Source organism: Megalobrama amblycephala, linkage group LG2 (genome assembly GCF_018812025.1).
Source record: "Megalobrama amblycephala isolate DHTTF-2021 linkage group LG2, ASM1881202v1, whole genome shotgun sequence".
Taxonomy (NCBI): Eukaryota; Metazoa; Chordata; class Actinopteri; order Cypriniformes; family Xenocyprididae; genus Megalobrama; species Megalobrama amblycephala.
In genome coordinates, this window is record NC_063045.1 from 62,702,920 (window position 1) to 62,720,766 (window position 17,847).

Consider the following 17,847-nt stretch of genomic DNA (forward strand, 5'->3'; position numbering starts at 1 on the left):
AAAGTACCAAAGAGCAGTCCAGAGAGGTGTGGGAGACACTATCAAGAACCATCTGAAGGTGGGACATCCTGCTCTGACACGTGGTGTGATTATTTGCTTTAGTAATCTTATTTAAAATGACATGAACTGTACATAAAAAAATATGTGTGTGTGTGTGTGTGAAGGTGTAGAGAAGCCTTTTGTCTGATTTTATGAATTTATTTTATTTTGCATGTTCAGAAATTCAGTTTTTCTTTTTGTTGCCTCAGGGCAGCGCTGTGGGTCACATTTCGAGGATGTTTTGGACAGTACCAACCTCACACTGGCCATAATGTGTTATAAGAAGGGGAGATGCAGGTTCCTGAGTGTGCAGAAACACCCAAAGTGATGTGCAAAAATTGTAACACACACTATTTCACAGCAGAGAAGAACTGCTTTCTGAGTGAAATCTTATTACATGAAGTACATAAAATGACATGATCCAGATACAGACCAATGCATGGATCAGCTTCAGTATATCAATGTCTTTCAAGTGTTTTTCCCTTTTTACTTCATGATTTCTTTAAATTTTTAAAAAAAGTTTTTGATTTTGATGATAATTTTCTTTATGATGCTGACTTTTTTTTATCAATAAAATGTTTCCAAATGAACCAAAAAATGATGTGGAATATTTTTTCCTCCAGGTCCGCTTCCGACAGCCGAATTCACCGAGAGCGACTGTGATTGGTCCATTTCATCAGCGCTGAGAAGAGTAACAGGTGACAGGTGTGCTGCTGCTCCGGAAGCGCTCCTGTGTGATGATCATCTGAACAATGACAGTCACGAACTTTCACAGACATCCGACAGACACGAGCTGAAGAGTTTGAACAGCTGGAAGAGTGATTGATTAGAGATGTTTGTTTCGTGTGTGTGACGGAACGGGAAGAGGCGGAGTCTCAGCTCCACAACAGTGAAGATGACAGCGCTGAGGATCATGTGCTGAAGATGCTCATCACGCTGTGCTACATCTACCTGTGGGTGCGATTCCAGCGATATTACACGGCAGTGATCCGCAACGCGTTACACCGGCTGAGCGGCGGCCGGAGGAGCTTCACCTTCCGCGAGCTGAGCCGCGAGCAACGCTTCCGATCCCCGCAGAGCTCGAGCGACGACGCGCTGTTCCTGAAGCTCGGGAACAAGGGAATTTACATCACCGAGCCTGAGGTGTGTGTGTGTGTGTGTGTGTGTGTGTGTGTGTGTGTGTGTGTGTGAATGAATCAATCAGTGAACCGCTTCAGCTTTATTTCTACAGTACAGAGAGTTTCACAGTGATAAACAGAAAAATAACAGGATTAATGATGCAAACTTCATCAAATATGAGACGAATTAAGCTGAAAAGCAGCTCTTAAAGACGATAGTGTCATTATTCAGATCAGTTCAATGTGTTGCAACATTCATGAATTGTGAAACAAAGTCGAATCTGCAATAAAGGTCAGAATGAATGAACACTGATGTGTGTGTGTGTGTGTGTGTGTGTGTGTGTGTGTGTGTGTGTGTGTGTGTCCTTTGCAGGCGTGTGATGACCTCAGTAAGTGGACCCTGCTGGGCTCTTCGCTGGTTTGTGGTCAGCGGTTAGAGAGTGTGGCCTTCATCATCGAGGCCTCGTCCAGACAGAAGGGTCACGCGTCTCCACTCAGAGCCAATCAGACAGTAGGTTCAGATCTTCCTCAGAGGCTGAAAAATATACAGTAGGTGAAAAGAACACACACGTCCTACTGCTTACTGTAAGTCCAGTGAAGATGATGCTGTACGTCATGTGACGCTGACAACATGACAGATGTAGTACATCCACCTCCTTTGTTGAGTCTCAATCATAAACATTAATAACTTCTACTTGCACAGATTACTATGATCGTTATTATTGTTTTCGGTCATTGTTGATTTGGCCAGAGAACTGAGCCTGGTTCCTCCAGTTCTGTCACCTGATGGAGCTTGTGTTCGTCTTGATCCGTTGGGCTTTAAATGACACTTAATACACATAAATATTATGTGTTTGACACTCTCAGATCAGAACAAGACTTGAACGTGTCGAATCCATACTTGCGTAACTGTCTGTGTTTCAGGTGCTGAACTGGTCCGATTACTGTCTCCCGTTGGCGTACAGTCCAGGGCAGCCGTACCGGGCAGTCGCCGAGGCCAGTTTGGAAAACTTCAGCCGGCTCGGCGTGGCTTTTATGGAAGATCGTCTTCATATGGAAAATGGGCTCATACCTGAGAAGATAGTTTGTAAGTTTGGTCACAGCAAGCGTCATCATCACGCAGGTGTGCGGATTCACGCTAACGCCGTGTTTTTCCCCCTCTCTCCCAGCCGTGTCGCTCAGAGAATCTGCGCTCAAGCAGCTGTTGGAGAAGCAGCAGTCGGACGGCAGACGGAGACTCGAGGCCAAACGTCTGAGCGAGCCGACGGAGCCGCCGCTGTCCCGAAAGAGCAGCCTGCGTCTGGAGCGCCGAGCGTCGCAGGAGGAGCCGGAGCTCCCGTCTGAACACCAGCACATGGACGGACACCACCTGCATCTGTCCAGCTGCCACGAGTGTCTGGAGCTGGAGAACAGCACCATCCTCTCGGTCAAGTTCGCCTCCGCGGAGAACATCCCGGACCTCCCGGAAGACAGCGCCGGCGCGGACGACGCCGAGGAGAGCGTGAGGCCGAACGGCAGCGGGAAGCCGCCCAACGTGCTGGTGTTCACGGGCGGCTGCGAGCAGCAGTACCAGCGGATCCGCTCACTCCTGGCCGAGTGCGTGGACATGGAGCGCTACACCATCTACCCGCTGCGGCCGCAGACGGCGCTGAGCGACCCCTGGCCGGAGAACACGCGGCTGCTGGTGCTCGCCACCGACCAGACGCTCACGCCGCAGCTGCAGCTGCGCTTCCTGTCCTACCTGAGCCAGGGCGGGAAGGTGTTGGGCCTGTCGTCCACGCTGTGTCCCGCCGGACTGGCGCTGCGGGCCCGAGACCTGCAGAAAGACCGGATCTGCAGACTGAGCTTCACCAAGGCCGACAGCGCGGAGCTGCAGCTGAGTGTCGTGGCCAGCGGACGCGTGTACGAGCGGGACGGCGGCGGCAGCGGCGGCGAGGTGGAGCTGTGGGGCGAGATCTGTGCGCAGGACGAGCGGGACATGGCCATCGTGCGCGTGACTCACGAAGCCGACAGCGGAGAGGCCGTTCTGTGTCAGGTAACCCGCTGGGGAACTAGAGGCTCTATCTCAAAAATCAAATAGCCACTTTCTGTGACTTCCTGGTCACATGTGGTCAAGATCGCTCTAATCTGAGGTTAGCACAATTGTCTTATTTTTTGGCTTAGTAAAAAATTTGCACTTTAAATTTTATGCAATACAACATTATTTTGCACAACATAGAGGAGACAATAACGTGTCTTTTGATACTTTAGCTGACGTGCTATGTTGAGCGAACCTTGAGATTTAGCCAACATAAGCACACATGTCAGTTTGGGGCAAGTTGTCTCAATGACTTTGGGGCAAGTCGTCACATGTGACAACTTGCCCCAGTACAACTAAATGCATAGAACATGCTCAAAAAAGAGGTTCAACACGTTAAGTTAAGCGAGTTATCTGCAGTTTTCCAATCAGTTATCATGGATCTATGTGCAAGCCAGAGAAAGTTTGAGTTTAAAGTTCAAAGTAAAGTGGTTTTGCCACTTAATGTGTTTGGATTGAAATAATTGTTTTTCCAAATTCTCTAGGCATGATTGTTTATATTTCCAGTTCTGGTTTGAATTTAAAAATTAAAATCAATAATAACAATTAAGTAGTTGTGTTCTTATTTGTAAATAATCCCCCCCCCCCCCCCCCCCCGATGGGGCAAATTGTCACAAGCGCATATTCTCTATTCAACAGTCTACAACTCCGTAATGAGATAAGATATGAAAATGTAATGAATACAACATGTGTGCCCAAGACTTCCTTCTTTCATTTGGTATGACGTTTACACCACTGTGATATACGGTGCTCAGTGAATGATAGACAACTTACCCCGCTCTCCCCTGCTTCTTCACAATATTTTTTTTTTTCATACTTTTTTCAATTAATTGGTTAAAGTAAATGTAAGTAATTAAAAAGCATGTATAATTAATTGAATTCATAAAGCTTTAACAACTTAATTTATTAAACAATAATGGGGCCCTATGAAATGTTTTATTTTTTAATTTTATTATATTATGATTTCATTCTTATTTATGTAGTATCAAAAATGGTGGTAATCAAATTAAGATATAAAGCAAAATTAAACTTTTTTTTGGCAAATAAAATGCTGCACAACAGAGATTTACTGTTCAAATGAAAAATGTATTCCTGGATTCTTCTCCTCTTGTTCAGGTGCGTTTGGAAACGGCTCCGGACGCCCACGATGCTCACGGCTCCGCCGGCTTCTCCGAGCTGAAGATGAGCAACGCTCGGCGCTACGAGGTCCTGACGGAGATCTTGACGTCTCTGGGTCTGAGCTGTGAGCTGAGCGAGGTGCCGCCACCCAGCCCGATCTACCTGCTCTCCACACACCAGGTGACGGTCGCTTTATCACGCTTCATACGCCACACACTGATTCACAGCAGCTTCACTCTAATAAACTGAATCCATGATGAAAACTTCATCAAATATTGGTCATGTCATTCACGGCTCTGAAACACACTCTAGCTGTTTCCTTCCATCTACTGTTATGTGAGTTTTGGGATAATCACATAAAAAATGCTGGATGCACTTATTTTTTAAAGTGAAATTAAAGTGACGTGTGGCCAAGTATGGTGTCCCATTTGTGCTCTGCATCTCACCCATCCAAGTACACACACACACACACACACACACACACACACACACACACACACACACACACACACACACACACACACTGAACACACACACACACACACACACACACTGAACACACACACACACACTGAACACACACACTGAACACACACACTGAACACACACACACACACACTGAACACACACACTGAACACACACACACACACAGAACACATACACTGAACACACACACACACACACACACACACACTGAACACACACACACACACTGAACACACACACTGAACACACACTGAACACACACACACACACACACACACACACACACTGAACACACACACACACACACACACACACACACACACACACTGAACACACACTGAACACACACTGAACACACACACACACACTGAACACACACACACACACGCGGAGCAGTGGGCAGCCGTTAGGTGTCTTGCTCAAGGGAGCGTCAGTTGTGGGTAATGAGAGTGTTCATTCACTCCCCCACCTATATATCCTGCCGGTACTGAGACTCGAACCCGCGACCTTCGGGTTACAAGTCTGACTGTCTAACCATTAGGCCACAACTGAGCCTTGTGCTTTCAACCGAGGAGGATTGTTTCATCCGCTAAGAAGACATGCTAAGATAAACTACGATGGAAACTCGTTTACTGAATAAATCGCTCGATGCGTAACAACAAACTCATGTGACTGGCTCAGCAGAGGCTGTGATTGGAGAACTGGTCTAACCAGCGGACCAATCGCATCACAGCATCTCAAATGTTGGTTTGGTGGTTCTGGGACGCCTGAGTCAAAGTCTGTCATCAGAATGATTTGGTTTAATTCCTCCAGAAGCGATTGTGTTCAAACACCAGCATCCGAACGCCAGATCATGTGACAGCGTTTATTGTGTTTCGTCTGACGCTCTGAGACGAAACTCGTTTATGATGGAGGAAAAAGAGCCCGATTGAAGAAACTTACATTTTTATTACTGATATTTTGCACCAATTTCCCAGGAAGTGACGATTGTGTTCTCATGCCATATCCTAATTTTCCACACAAGTTAAGTTCTCAACTTTAGATGAAACGTTGCTACTAACCCTCAGCACATCTTGTGTTCCTGTGAGTCCCGATCGGATCATCCACGATATTCTGAGCTGAAGGTTTCTTGGCTGGTGATTGTGATCGGGGGGGATTCGCACTCAACTGCTCTGAGAAAAATAAATCACGCTTTTGATCGTCCCTCTAGACCTGAAATGCAAACGCTTGACACACATTTACATACATGAGAAAGCCAGATGTCCGACACATGTGACCTCCCGTCCTGCCGCAGAGACCCTGATACACATTTCCACCCCATTATAAAGTCCGTTCATCTGTCCAGCTCCGGCTGTACTTCACTGAAGCTTCTGCAGCTGCTCATTACTTCACACTCTGTGAGATGTTTATGATTTTAAAAACTATGAGGATCATGAAAATGTCTTGATGAAGCTCTTCCACTTCACAGATATCATGACTTTCATGCTCTTGGTTCTTCTGATGTTCTTCAGGTTTGTCTGAGTCTGTTAGTTTAGCGTTATATTTTAATAATTTGATCCCAAATTGATCAAAACACCTTTCTGAGGTCAACAAAGCATGAGGAAATCGAACTTCATGTTAGACTGCTGAACTACCCACTGCGCAATGTGGCGTCTTTTTCCAAATGTGGTCGTTTGTGGACGTCTTTTCAACATCAAATTTAGACTTATTTTGGACATCGTTTTTATAACTTCTATAACTGTGGTCCCATGTTTCCAGAGGGTGGAGGACAGGTTAATTTTCCCGTAGCTTTGTTTGGCTCAACTTCTAGTTTCAGCAGGAAATGCATTACACCTTCATATGCATCTCCAGGTATCACCTGATGCTGAGACAATCAAATGGAGTTTTTGGAAAATGATCTGGAACAGTATGCCATGGTTGAACACTCACACGAAATGCCTGGCGTGTTGCCTCGGCCAATCAGAGTGGCATTTACTGGTTGGGTTATGATGATGTGCTGCCTCGACCAATCAGAGTGATGTTGACTGGTTTTTCTCTTTGGTTGAAGTCCAAAGCCATTGATAGAGAGTTGTCCTCGCCTGTCCTTTAGCTGCTGTTGGGTTTTTTTAAATTAGAAATAAGGAGGATAGGCCTGATATATGCTACCATGAAATTATTTTCTGAACTATAATTTCCCACAAATTGCATTTCCAAATAAATAAACAGATACATGCAAAAATACATGTATGCATAAAGAAATAACTTGATTAGGCTGCTTTAAATAAACCAGTTAAAGAAAAACAGGAAAATGTAAAAAAAAAAAAAAAAAAAAAAAGAAAAGAAAAAAAAAAGAAACATGGCCTGAATAAATAAATCGTGTTTGTTTATAAATAATCTGTATGTGAAGAGTTCAGATGCAAAAGCCTCAAAGTGCGAAGAATGATCATTTTTATAAAGCCTGTTTAGTTACGTACTTTCACTTTAATGACAATTAATAGGTAATTTGCATTGCCATTTAAGTGAAATTATTGAACTTAAATATACAAGCTTGATAAAAATGATCATTCTAGAAGAAACTTTCAGATGGCACTTAGAGGCTTTTGCATCTGAACTCTTCATGTATTAATCATGTTGATAGGCCCTGTAAAACAAATATTGCATATTAATCATGTAAATTTCCTGCATCTGTTATAGACGTCCAAAAAAATGACCCAGTTCAAAGGTCAAATGTTGAACGTCAAGATGACGTCCAAGTTGGGTCATGGTTGGACATCCAAATAGTGGACCTCGTTTGGATGTCGAATAGATGTTCAGAAATGGTCACGGACCGACGGACCTAATACAGACATGATCCGCACGTCTATCCGACGTCCAGTGTTTAGTGGGGAGTTTTTGTACTGGTGATTTGTTTACATGACTGAAACGGCTGGAGAAATAGTTTACCCACACTTCTCCAAACTGAATGACTAGTTATCCATCTTGAGATTTAATTATTTAGTGTCTCAATGTTCCCAGAAATGATTTGACATATTTTCTTCTCAAGGTTTTTGAATTTGTCAAACCATTTCTAATTAGTGTGTGTTTTATGATAGTTTTTTTGTGGTTTTTAGGTTGGACAGTGTTGTCCCAGAGTCTCTAAATGGACACGTTCAGTGAATAATGTAGCTAGAAAATGATTGAAAGTGAGTCTGAGAGTTCAGAGTCGAGCTGTGTGAACAGAACTGTGACGGATGACACTAAATCCCTGTACTGCTGATTTCTGACCACTAGGTGTCAGTCTTCGTCTGTGATTCTCCTGACTTACTGAAAATGATCAATAGAAATGAGAAAATATTATGCGTAGCATTAATATATACAGCAGTGTCCAAAAGTGATGTATGGAGGAAATATGTGTTTTTAATGATCCTATAAGTCTGATTAAACCAGCAAAATATGAGGAAAATATTTTATATGATTTTAAATATAAGGGAAGAACAAAACTAGTTTGGTTAAGTTATTTATATGACAAAATTATTTGGCAAAAAAGGCAAGCTACATGTTTTATTTCATGAAAAAAACAAATGCATAGAAAAACAAAAGGCTGACAGGAAAATCAAACACTGACTACAACATAATCAGTTATTAATATTTCTTTGGTTCTCTTTTGTTGTTTCATGTGTTCATAATTTCTTTGTATGACAGTCTGGCCAAAAATTGTTGCACAGTTTGTCGTTTTTCATTGTGTTATTATCAGAAATAAATCAATCGACTCCAAGCACAACTACACAATATGACTACAAAATCTTTAATAATATTTGAGTAATGGGTGAAGATGTCAATTTTCCCAGGCCAGACATCACGTTTGGACACTGCTGTGTGTGTGTGTGTGTGTGTGTGTGTGTGTGTGTGTGTGTGTAATGCATTTCAAGGAAATATTATCAGCTGAGTTTGATCGGTTCATGTAGTTTTCCAGGATCTGCTCTGGTTAACTCTTCTAGACTCTTTCTGTGGCGTCAGTCATGTGGTCTGATGCCGAGTTGCCGGGAACTGAATCTTTTTGTGATTGTGAAGTTTGCACGGCTGACGTTTCCCACAATGCCTTAGTCCCGCTGCCGTGGGGCATCTATTGTGCTGATGTGTGTGTGTATCTGTGCTGGGCTTGTTAAGATGTTCAGCCTCCCCAGAGACACCGTATTGTGCGGGGCTGATGGGAGACGCGCCGACGGGCCGCTCGGATTGATTAAGCGTCTCTATATTCCTTCAGCTGATAATAGAGTCATCAGCGCCTCCTCATATCTGTCCTGATCACATTTCAGATCTGATTATTTTTTTATATATATATGAATGTATTTTTTTATTTATCTTTTTATTTTATCTTATTTTTTTCATCTGCACAGATATGTTTCAATGAGCACTTCTGGTTTTGGGAAAGGTGAAATATAATGTTGACCAGAATGCGGTCGGAGTGTTTTATCATATGAATAAAATCATAAAGAGCTTCATTCAGAAGAGAAACGTGTGACATCGTTGAACGTGTTATTCACAGCAGTGTGAGCATGAACCCATGGACTGAGAATGAGTGTGTGTGTGTGTGTGTGTGTGTGTGTGTGTGTGTGTGTGTGTGTGTGTGTACACACAGGAGCAGAAGGACCGTTTCCTGCGCTGGTTGCGGCGGCAGACGGACGGATCGGCTGGCGTTCTGCGGTCGGCGGCGGGCGTCCTGAAGGTGCTGCGGGCCGGAGACGAGCCGCCCGATCTGGGCGACGGTGAGCGGGCGTTTCACACCGAGCCGCCCGAGAGCTTCTCTGAGCACTTCAGCCTGCAGACGTACCAACGGCACCTGCGGACGCAGCGGCTCGGCCAGACCGTCATCTACGCCGACGTCACGTCCACCACCATGGACCTGCTGGACGGGTACGTAAGTTAGGAGAGCTGCTCTCGCGCTCGTATGGAGGGCTGCAGCTAATTTAACACTCGACTGAGCTCACAGCGGTCAGACGCTAATAGAGCCTTTGTGTGCGGCTGGACTCGCGCTGGGACGCGGCCAGCGGACGGACGGCAGGTGGAAGCCATTAGAGCTGTCATAACGTTTGACAAATGGACGGCGGAGCGCGGCTGAAGTGATTGGTAGTGACAGTGTTGTCATTAGGCCTGTAAGGTAACCAAAAAAGAGGCCGTGGAAAAAAAACATCTACAGTTTGATTTCCCCTGGCCTGATTATCAGAGTAATTTCCAGATGTCCCCTGTTACACTCTGATTAAGTGGTATTATTCTAGTATGAGAGTCCTGAGTGGGCGGCGTGTTGGACAGGAAGCTGAAAACGGCGAGCGCGGATCGAGCCTCGCAGCTGCCAAACATCAGCGCTTTAGCCTCCACGTTCACATCTCTGCACTTCTGTCCGTCACCGAGTCGCCCGCGGCCGTCCGTCAGTGTGGAGCAGGACGAGATCACGGCCTTCATCCGTCTTAATAGTGTGTTGATTTGATGATCAGTTGAGCTGCAGATGAAGAGATGATTGATTCATCTGACTGTGTGTGTGTGTGTGTGTGTGTGTGTGTACAGGTTTATATTACATTTTTGGGGAACATTTAATATAAACCTGTACACACACACACACAGTCAGATGAATTACAGGCCTAATGACAACACTGTCACTACCTCACAAGGATAGATAGACCTGAGATCACCTACATTATGGGGAGCAGCCAGAGTCTCCATGGGGGAAATGGATTAATAATCAAACTAAATTATGTTTTGTTAAAAATTCAAAAATGCAAACAGTTTTCTGTGATGGTTAGGGTTAGTGTAGGGCGATAGAAAATACGGTTTGTACAGTATAAAAACCATTACGCCTATTGAATGTCCCCACAATTCACAAAAACAACCCTGTGTGTGTGTGTGTGTGTGTGTGTGTGTGTGTGTTTGATCAGAGCATTAGCGCTCTGTTTGAGCAGCACACACTAATAATGGGCAGCTCGAGACTCTCACTGTTTCTCACAAGGTCACAAACGGAGCAGAGCCTCAGTGACCCCGTGACCCCGTCACGTCTCTATTAAAGCACCGCTCTCGTCTCACTCTCTCGTTCTCAGGCTTTACTCGTCAGATCTTCTACACGCTTTCAATTCTTGTACTGCTTTTTCAACAAATCTTTTTATACAAACGATACAATCTGCTTTTTCTGATTCCCTGATTAACACCGTTCGGCCGTTTCAACCCTGCGAAGCCTGACGTGTGAAATAATAGTTTAATAATAATAAATAATTTTTTTTTTTTTTTTTTTTTAATGGAACAGTTTATTGAACATTTAGACAAAATATGTTTTAAAATATTCGTGTTTTTTTTTTTTTTTTTTCTGATGCATCAGGCTTTTATGGCTGATATAGTGAAAATATAGAGGAAAAACAACTAAATTTATTCAAAGACCCAAAATGAGCAAAAATATATAATTTGCTGCAGATGCTGATATTTATATGGAAAGTGATAATTCTGATGCTAATCAGTGAGATCTTCATAACAGTATAGCAGATACTTGCAGAAAATGCACATAAATCAATGTCTCAGTAAGATGATTTTTAAATTCTTAGTTTTATGATCAAAGCTCTGTAGTTTTAAAACATATAATGCAGCCTGACGATCACATTTGATACTCATGATTTTGGATAATCGAGTGAACCTGCTTCAGTTCAGTTGAAATATTACTAACAATATCAAAGTTATTCTTGATAAAAATCAGTGCAGATTTGAAAGCAAAAAGACACGTGAAGCACAAGCTGAAGGACGTTTGTACAATTTTCCTTGATAGAAGACTCCAAACGATCAGTCGGACACAGAAGATCGAGCGCGACCGGTTTATCGGTGACGTTTCAGCGTGGACGATTGTTGCGTGATCAGGTGGTTTTGCGTGTCACTGATTCTCGTCTGTAAGTCCAGCTGACGAACGACCTTTCGCTGCTTATTTGAAGATCTTTATCATTAGTCAAAGCATTTCTCTTCAGGCCGTTCTTTTTTCTTCTGAAGATGTTCATCACAAAACATCATATGATGATTTATTTCCTTTATTTTCCTGCTTTTGTGGAGGAGTCGAGCTCAGACTGCTGGAGGAGACGCTGTTTTCCAGCGGTCAGATGTCTTCCTCTCCTCGGAGCGTAATTAACACAAACACACTGAGGTCGTCCTGTCGTGTAGCGATCGGTGTTTGTTTTAACAGTGAATCCAAAACCCAAACTGACACCGTGTGGAATTAAACGCCACTTCCTGTGAAAACACCGGCTCTGTGTCACGAGGCCGAAGGAGCCGCGGCCCAACAGCCCCAGCGTCGGGTTAGTACATGAAGTCAAATTAGTCCAATTGACCTGCGTGATCCAGCAGCAATTACCTCAAATCGCAAGCAGATGCTCGTCGTTTCAGTTCTCATTCTCGTACATCTGGAGCTCGACGCTGTTGAGGAGCCGAGCGGCTCACGAGCGCCGAGATCGAGTTTCAGTGACCCGATGGGCTTAATCTGAAGCTCGGGATGAAGATCTGTGTGTGTGTGTGTGTGTGTGTGTGTGTGTGTGTGTGTGTGTGTGTGTGTGTGTGTGTGTTCAGTGTGTGTGTTCAGTGTGTGTGTTCAGTGTGTGTGTTCAGTGTGTGTGTTCAGTGTGTGTTCAGTATGTGTGTGTGTCAGTGTGTGTTTTACTAATAGCAGAAACTGATTGATCAGCTCTGTCTCTGTTTGGAGATGGTAATTGCTGCAGCAGCTTCTGAAACAGGATTTTCCCAATTAATCACATTTACAGATTAGACTGATCGATCATCACATTTATGCTCTGCCTGATCAATACTAATATACTTATGCTAATTGCTGAAAATCCACTTTCAGCGACACGCATTGATGTGTTGTGTGTGTCATATTTCTGCACTTCTGTCCCTAATCACACACGACACACTTACACTGCGCAGTGTGCACTCGCCGTCCAGCGGATGAGGGTTATACGCTTGTTTAGTCGTCAGCATCTGAAAGTCGCTCCACTTTCTTTACATAATTACAGCTGTGATCATCGAGTTCATGAACACCTAGTTTCTTTGCATCTCAGTATTTGAGTGAATTTTTCAGTGTGAACACACTAATAACACTATTTAGAGTAGTGCATGAAGATTCAGTGCACTTTAGATGTACATGTGGTGTGTGTGTGTGTGTGTGTGTGTGTGTGTGTGTGTGTGTGTGTGTGTGTGAGAACGACACACTCAAAGGCCTTCTCTGTGTCCGTCTGTGTTCTGATCATCAGTTCATCTGTTCACTCAGCTTTATTTCTACAGTACAGATTGTTTCACAGTAATAAACAGGAAAATAACAGAATCAATAATGCAAATTTCATCAAATTTGAGACTCTTTCAGATTCTGCAGTAAAGACGCTCAACGGTCGGCGCTAGTTCTCTGTGGATCGTGTGAATCTTCAGAGTTTAATCGTGTTTGTTTCTCTGCAGTGAGAGACTGAGATTCGTTCATTGTTTGTGTCTTAATTACTAATGGTGCGTCTTTTCTTCCGTCTCTCTTTTCAGGCCGTTACTGAGACTTTTCTTCTCTAAAGCTGCAGACGAACGGCTTTCACAATGAGATTAACTGAGCCTCATTGAGCCGCTAAGAGCATTACTGTGTGTGTGATCCACGCTGATCTCATATTTGTGTTGCTGAAATTAATTTGTTGCCTCTTTACATGTTAATCTGAGAGGGATTGATTTCTGCCAAACAAAGACGAGAGCGAGAATCGGCCTTTCTGAGAGCTTCGCTGTAGTTTCTGAGTTTTTACTTTTATCTCTTTATCAGAAGCTTCGATCTGAACGCGCTTACAGTAGTTCTGCTGGTGTCGTATTTTCACGCTGGCATTGAGCGCACGATTCTGGTGTTTCTATCGTCGTTTTCAACCAAATAAACGCACAAAATACGTGCTTCATTTCTTCATTCATTTTGGTGATTGTAGTTTGTAGTGTTGCGCTGTTTGTCTGTCGTTTGTCTTTCACTGTGTAAAAAAATTCTACAGAAATGAGACCAAAATATACAAGCCACACAAACCCGATTTATACCTGTCCATTCTCAAAAAATCACTTACATATGGAAACACACACACACACACACGCACTCACACACACGCACTCACACACACACACACACACACACACACACACACACACACCACTCGTGCACACACACACACACACACACACACACACACCACTCGTACACACACACACACACACACACACCACTCGTGCACACACACACACACACACACACCACTCGTGCACACACACACACACACACACACACACACACACACACACACACACACACACACACACACACACACAGGTCGTGTCTGTCTCTCTGCTCTGTTAGTGGTTGATGTTCTTATTAAAAGTTCATTTGTGCGGCTGAAGGACTCAGAGCTGCGGCTGCTGCTGATGCGCGGGCCGGCGGCGGCGTCACGATCTGCTCGCGGGGGTCTGAGCGGCTCCTGACACACTGTGAAAGCTCTCAATTAGCCGCTCGACTGCAAGCGTCTGCTAACGGCCACTGCCGCACCGAGGTCATGATCTCAGGCTCTGCGTGTGTGTGTGTGTGTGTGTGTGTGTGTGTGTGTGAGAGCTGGAGCACAGAATGAAGATCTGCAGTCATTTTCCTGCAGTGTTTTGCACATTTCATTCTGCTGGTGTTTTCAGTAGTTCTCCGTGTCAGCGTTTGACGCCTCAGACCGCCAGGGTTTCTGTTTTTGCTGTTTTTTCTCGTTTCTTTGCTCTCGCGAGTACGTCTCGTTCAATTAAAACTCTTTGAGAAAACAAATTCCTCCGTCGGTGAATTAGCATGTGTGGTTGAAAAAACAGTGACCTGACGGACGGACGCATGAGCGACCGACACTGGACACACTGTTTCACTGTGAGCTCTGATAGCAGCGACCCACGATGCAGCGCTGGCCGTTCTGATGCAGCGCCGCGCTTGAATAGATGGATTACAGAGCCGCGTCTCTTTGCATCTGAATGCTGCTCTCTGTGTGTCTCGGCTTTGAGCGGCTCAGAAGATTGAAGTCGTGAGCTTAAGCTCTTCTGTAAATGTATTTGCTCTAAATGACACACAGATCCCAGATTCCCGAGCCTGTAACGCTGGAGAAACACTCGTCAGGCTGCTTTGACTGAAACGTTTGACTGATTTCAGAAGGAAAATGTGATGAACGGCGAGACGCAGCAAACATCTCAGTGTTATTAAACTTCTGTGAGAATAATCGAGATTGACCCGTCCAGCATCAGTGTGTGTGTGTGTGTGTGTGTGTGTGTGTGGAGGTCAAGTGGATGGCTGCTTTCTTTTGTGGAGGTGTTATTTGATAGGGCTGCAGGGATAAAACAGGGGTCAAAGGTCAATTACAGTGCAGCAAGCGTGGAGTTGTCCAGTGAACATGCAGTGAAACGACTGTTCTCCAGTGAAGGTGTGACCGTGATCAGAGCGTGTGTCCCCTGCCGTCTGACGCACATGTATTCCCTCTCTTCCTCCTGCAGGTTGGTGTCACAGGCGCCACAGGAAGTGGGGTTAATCGCCATAGCAGCGCGTCAGACTCAGGGCAAAGGTCAGCAGGTTTCCATCAGCTTTCACACAGCCGCGTTAACTCTGGTTTAACATGTAAACGAGTGTGTCATTCATTAATGGGGTGTGTGTGTGTGTGTGTGTGTGTGTGTGTGTGTGTGTGTGTGTGTGTGTGTGTGTATGTGTATAGGCCGCGGAGGGAACGCGTGGTTGAGTCCGCTGGGCTGCGCCATGTTCACTCTCCACCTGCAGGTTCCTCTGAACTCACGGCTCGGACAGAGACTCCCGTTCCTGCAGCACCTCGTAGCCCTCGCTGTGGTGGAGTCTGTGAGAACACTGCCCGGATATGAGGTGCTCACACACACACACACACACAAAACTCATTCTGTGTGATTTATAAGCCTTTTGAAAAGTGGGGACATGGGAATGTCCTCATAAGTCACCTCTTCCTGTAATACCCATGTCATTATACACATTTGTGGCCTGATATGTCACAAAAACATGCACACACACACACACACACAAACACACACACACACACACACTCTGAACACACACACACACTGAACACTAAGTCAAGTCAAATAAGAGATGAGAGTTTATTTGTGTCTTTTCCACTCTACTGAAAATAACACATTCATTCTTGAAGTTTTCTTTCATACCGCACTTACACAGTGTAAACAAACCATATTTTCCCTCTTTCCATTTGGATCTAAATGGACGAGACTTCTGCTTCTTTGAGGTGAAGAGCAAGTCACATGACTCAGTCAAACTGAAGCAGTGAATCACATGACTTTTGCGTCACAGCTCTGCTCTATGAATGGATGCAAGCGTCAGTCATATTTCCATGTGTTTGTGCAGGACGTCGACCTGCGGCTGAAGTGGCCCAATGACATTTACTACAGTAACCTGATGAAGCTCGGCGGGGTTCTGGTCAATTCCAGCATGACGGGTCAGACCTTCAGCCTTCTGATCGGTGAGGTCTCGCTCCGCATCAGCGCTTCACTTCGTTAGCGGTGTCACGCGTGACGTCTGTCGTGTTTCCCGCAGGCTGCGGCTTCAACGTGAGCAACAGCAACCCGACCGTCTGCATCAATGACCTGGTGCGGCAGCAGAACCGGGAACACGGACGCAGCCTGGACGCGCTGGACCCGGCGCAGCTCATCGCGCGAACGGTCACGCTGCTGGAGCGCTTCGTCTCGGACTTCCAGCTGCGCGGACCGCAGGCGCTGCTGCCGCTCTACTACAGCCGATGGGTGCACGGGTGAGACGCGCCACGCTCCGCTCATACATCACCTGTGTGTGTGTGTGTGTGTGTGTGTGTGTGTGTGTGTGTGTGTGTGTGTGTGTGTGTGTCAGGGGCCTGACGTGTGTGTGTGTGTGTGTGTGTGTGTGTGTGTGTGTGTGTGTGTGTGTGTGTGTGTGTGTCAGAGGCCTGACGTGCGTCTGTGTGTTTCAGGGGCTCACGTGTGCGTCTGTGGAGCGAGGACGGGCCCGAGGCCGAAGTTCTGGGTCTGGATGAGAACGGCTTTCTGCAGGTGAATTCGGGGGATCAGGGCGTCGTGTCCGTGCAGCCGGACGGAAACTCCTTCGACATGCTGAGGAACCTCGTGGTGATCAAGAGCAGCTGAAGTAGTTTTGCTTAAACATCATTTAATAAATTTAAATTTAAATTCTAAACATCATTTAGCAGAAACATCTCCTTCTCTTTCTGGGTCGTTTCGTGGCTGATTTCAGGCATACCGTGAGATGATGTTTGTGTGCTGCGGTGATGTTTTCTTCAGAATAACGTGCACCAATGAATCGTTCACATTTATTCGGTAAACAGCTTCACATTCACATTCAGCGTGACGGACGGACGACACGCTTCCTTCTGTATATATATGGCCTTTAATATGAGCAACATTCTCAGTCTCAGAGAAAGTAACAGATTACAGAGAACATAAACTCAAATCAAATTACGCTCCTACATCTCAAAAAATACAGACATTGATTTGAATTAGTTAAGCAGAAAAATGACGAGGTTAAAGACGTTTTCCTGCTGTAAGAGACTCACAGTAAAGGCCGATTGCTCTGATGAAGTTCAGGTCGTTATTGATCCGTTAACGACACCATCTGACTGACACCTCTTAATGCTTTTAATTGTTATTTCTCTTTAGATTGAGGTGATTTGTATGTTCATATCAGGTCATCAATTAAATCTGTCAATATCACTCAGTATTTTGTAATGATCCATAGTTTGTAAAATGATATGGATGATCCCTTTTAAAGAAGACATTCCTGAATTGTACAAAATTAAATAAAATGATTGTGACTGACGTGTTTGTTCCATCAGTGAAGCGCCGTGTGTGTGTGAGTGAGAGAGAGAGAGAGAGAGAGAGAGAGCGTGTGTGTGTGTGAGTGTATGTCAGTGTATGGGTGAGTGAGTGTGTGTGTGTGTGTGTGTGTGTGTTTCCTGGCAGTGTCACATTCATCCGCCCTCGATAACTAGCAGCTC

At 44.9% G+C, this 17,847-nt stretch overlaps 1 protein-coding gene across 2 annotated transcripts; it reads left to right on the forward strand.

Moving 5' to 3' along the window:
- Window positions 1-636: 636 nt before the first annotated feature.
- On the forward strand, window positions 637-17,668 carry hlcs (holocarboxylase synthetase (biotin-(proprionyl-CoA-carboxylase (ATP-hydrolysing)) ligase)). 2 transcript variants are annotated; one of them, XM_048181425.1, is made up of 11 exons: window positions 637-1,182; window positions 1,531-1,668; window positions 2,082-2,244; window positions 2,327-3,192; window positions 4,351-4,533; window positions 9,438-9,712; window positions 15,326-15,393; window positions 15,541-15,701; window positions 16,212-16,326; window positions 16,401-16,614; window positions 16,810-17,668. In XM_048181425.1, the coding sequence occupies exons 1-11, from the start codon at window positions 964-966 to the stop codon at window positions 16,979-16,981; spliced, it is 2,574 nt and encodes an 857-aa protein (XP_048037382.1). In that variant the 5' UTR covers window positions 637-963; the 3' UTR covers window positions 16,982-17,668. The 2 variants fall into 2 exon arrangements, with proteins under 2 accessions (XP_048037382.1, XP_048037384.1); XM_048181427.1 differs by lacking the exon at window positions 637-1,182 and having other exon boundaries at window positions 1,553-1,706.
- The last annotated feature ends 179 nt before the right edge of the window (window positions 17,669-17,847 follow it).

Excerpts from the sequence above, each read along its gene's own strand:
- hlcs (XM_048181425.1), top strand. The coding sequence starts at position 964 with ATGCTCATCACGCTGTGCTACATCTACCTGTGGGTGCGATTCCAGCGA. Across the intron at positions 1,183-1,530 it reads TTTACATCACCGAGCCTGAG|GCGTGTGATGACCTCAGTAA; the intron begins GTGTGTGTGTGT and ends TGTCCTTTGCAG. Across the intron at positions 16,327-16,400 it reads GACCTTCAGCCTTCTGATCG|GCTGCGGCTTCAACGTGAGC; the intron begins GTGAGGTCTCGC and ends TGTTTCCCGCAG.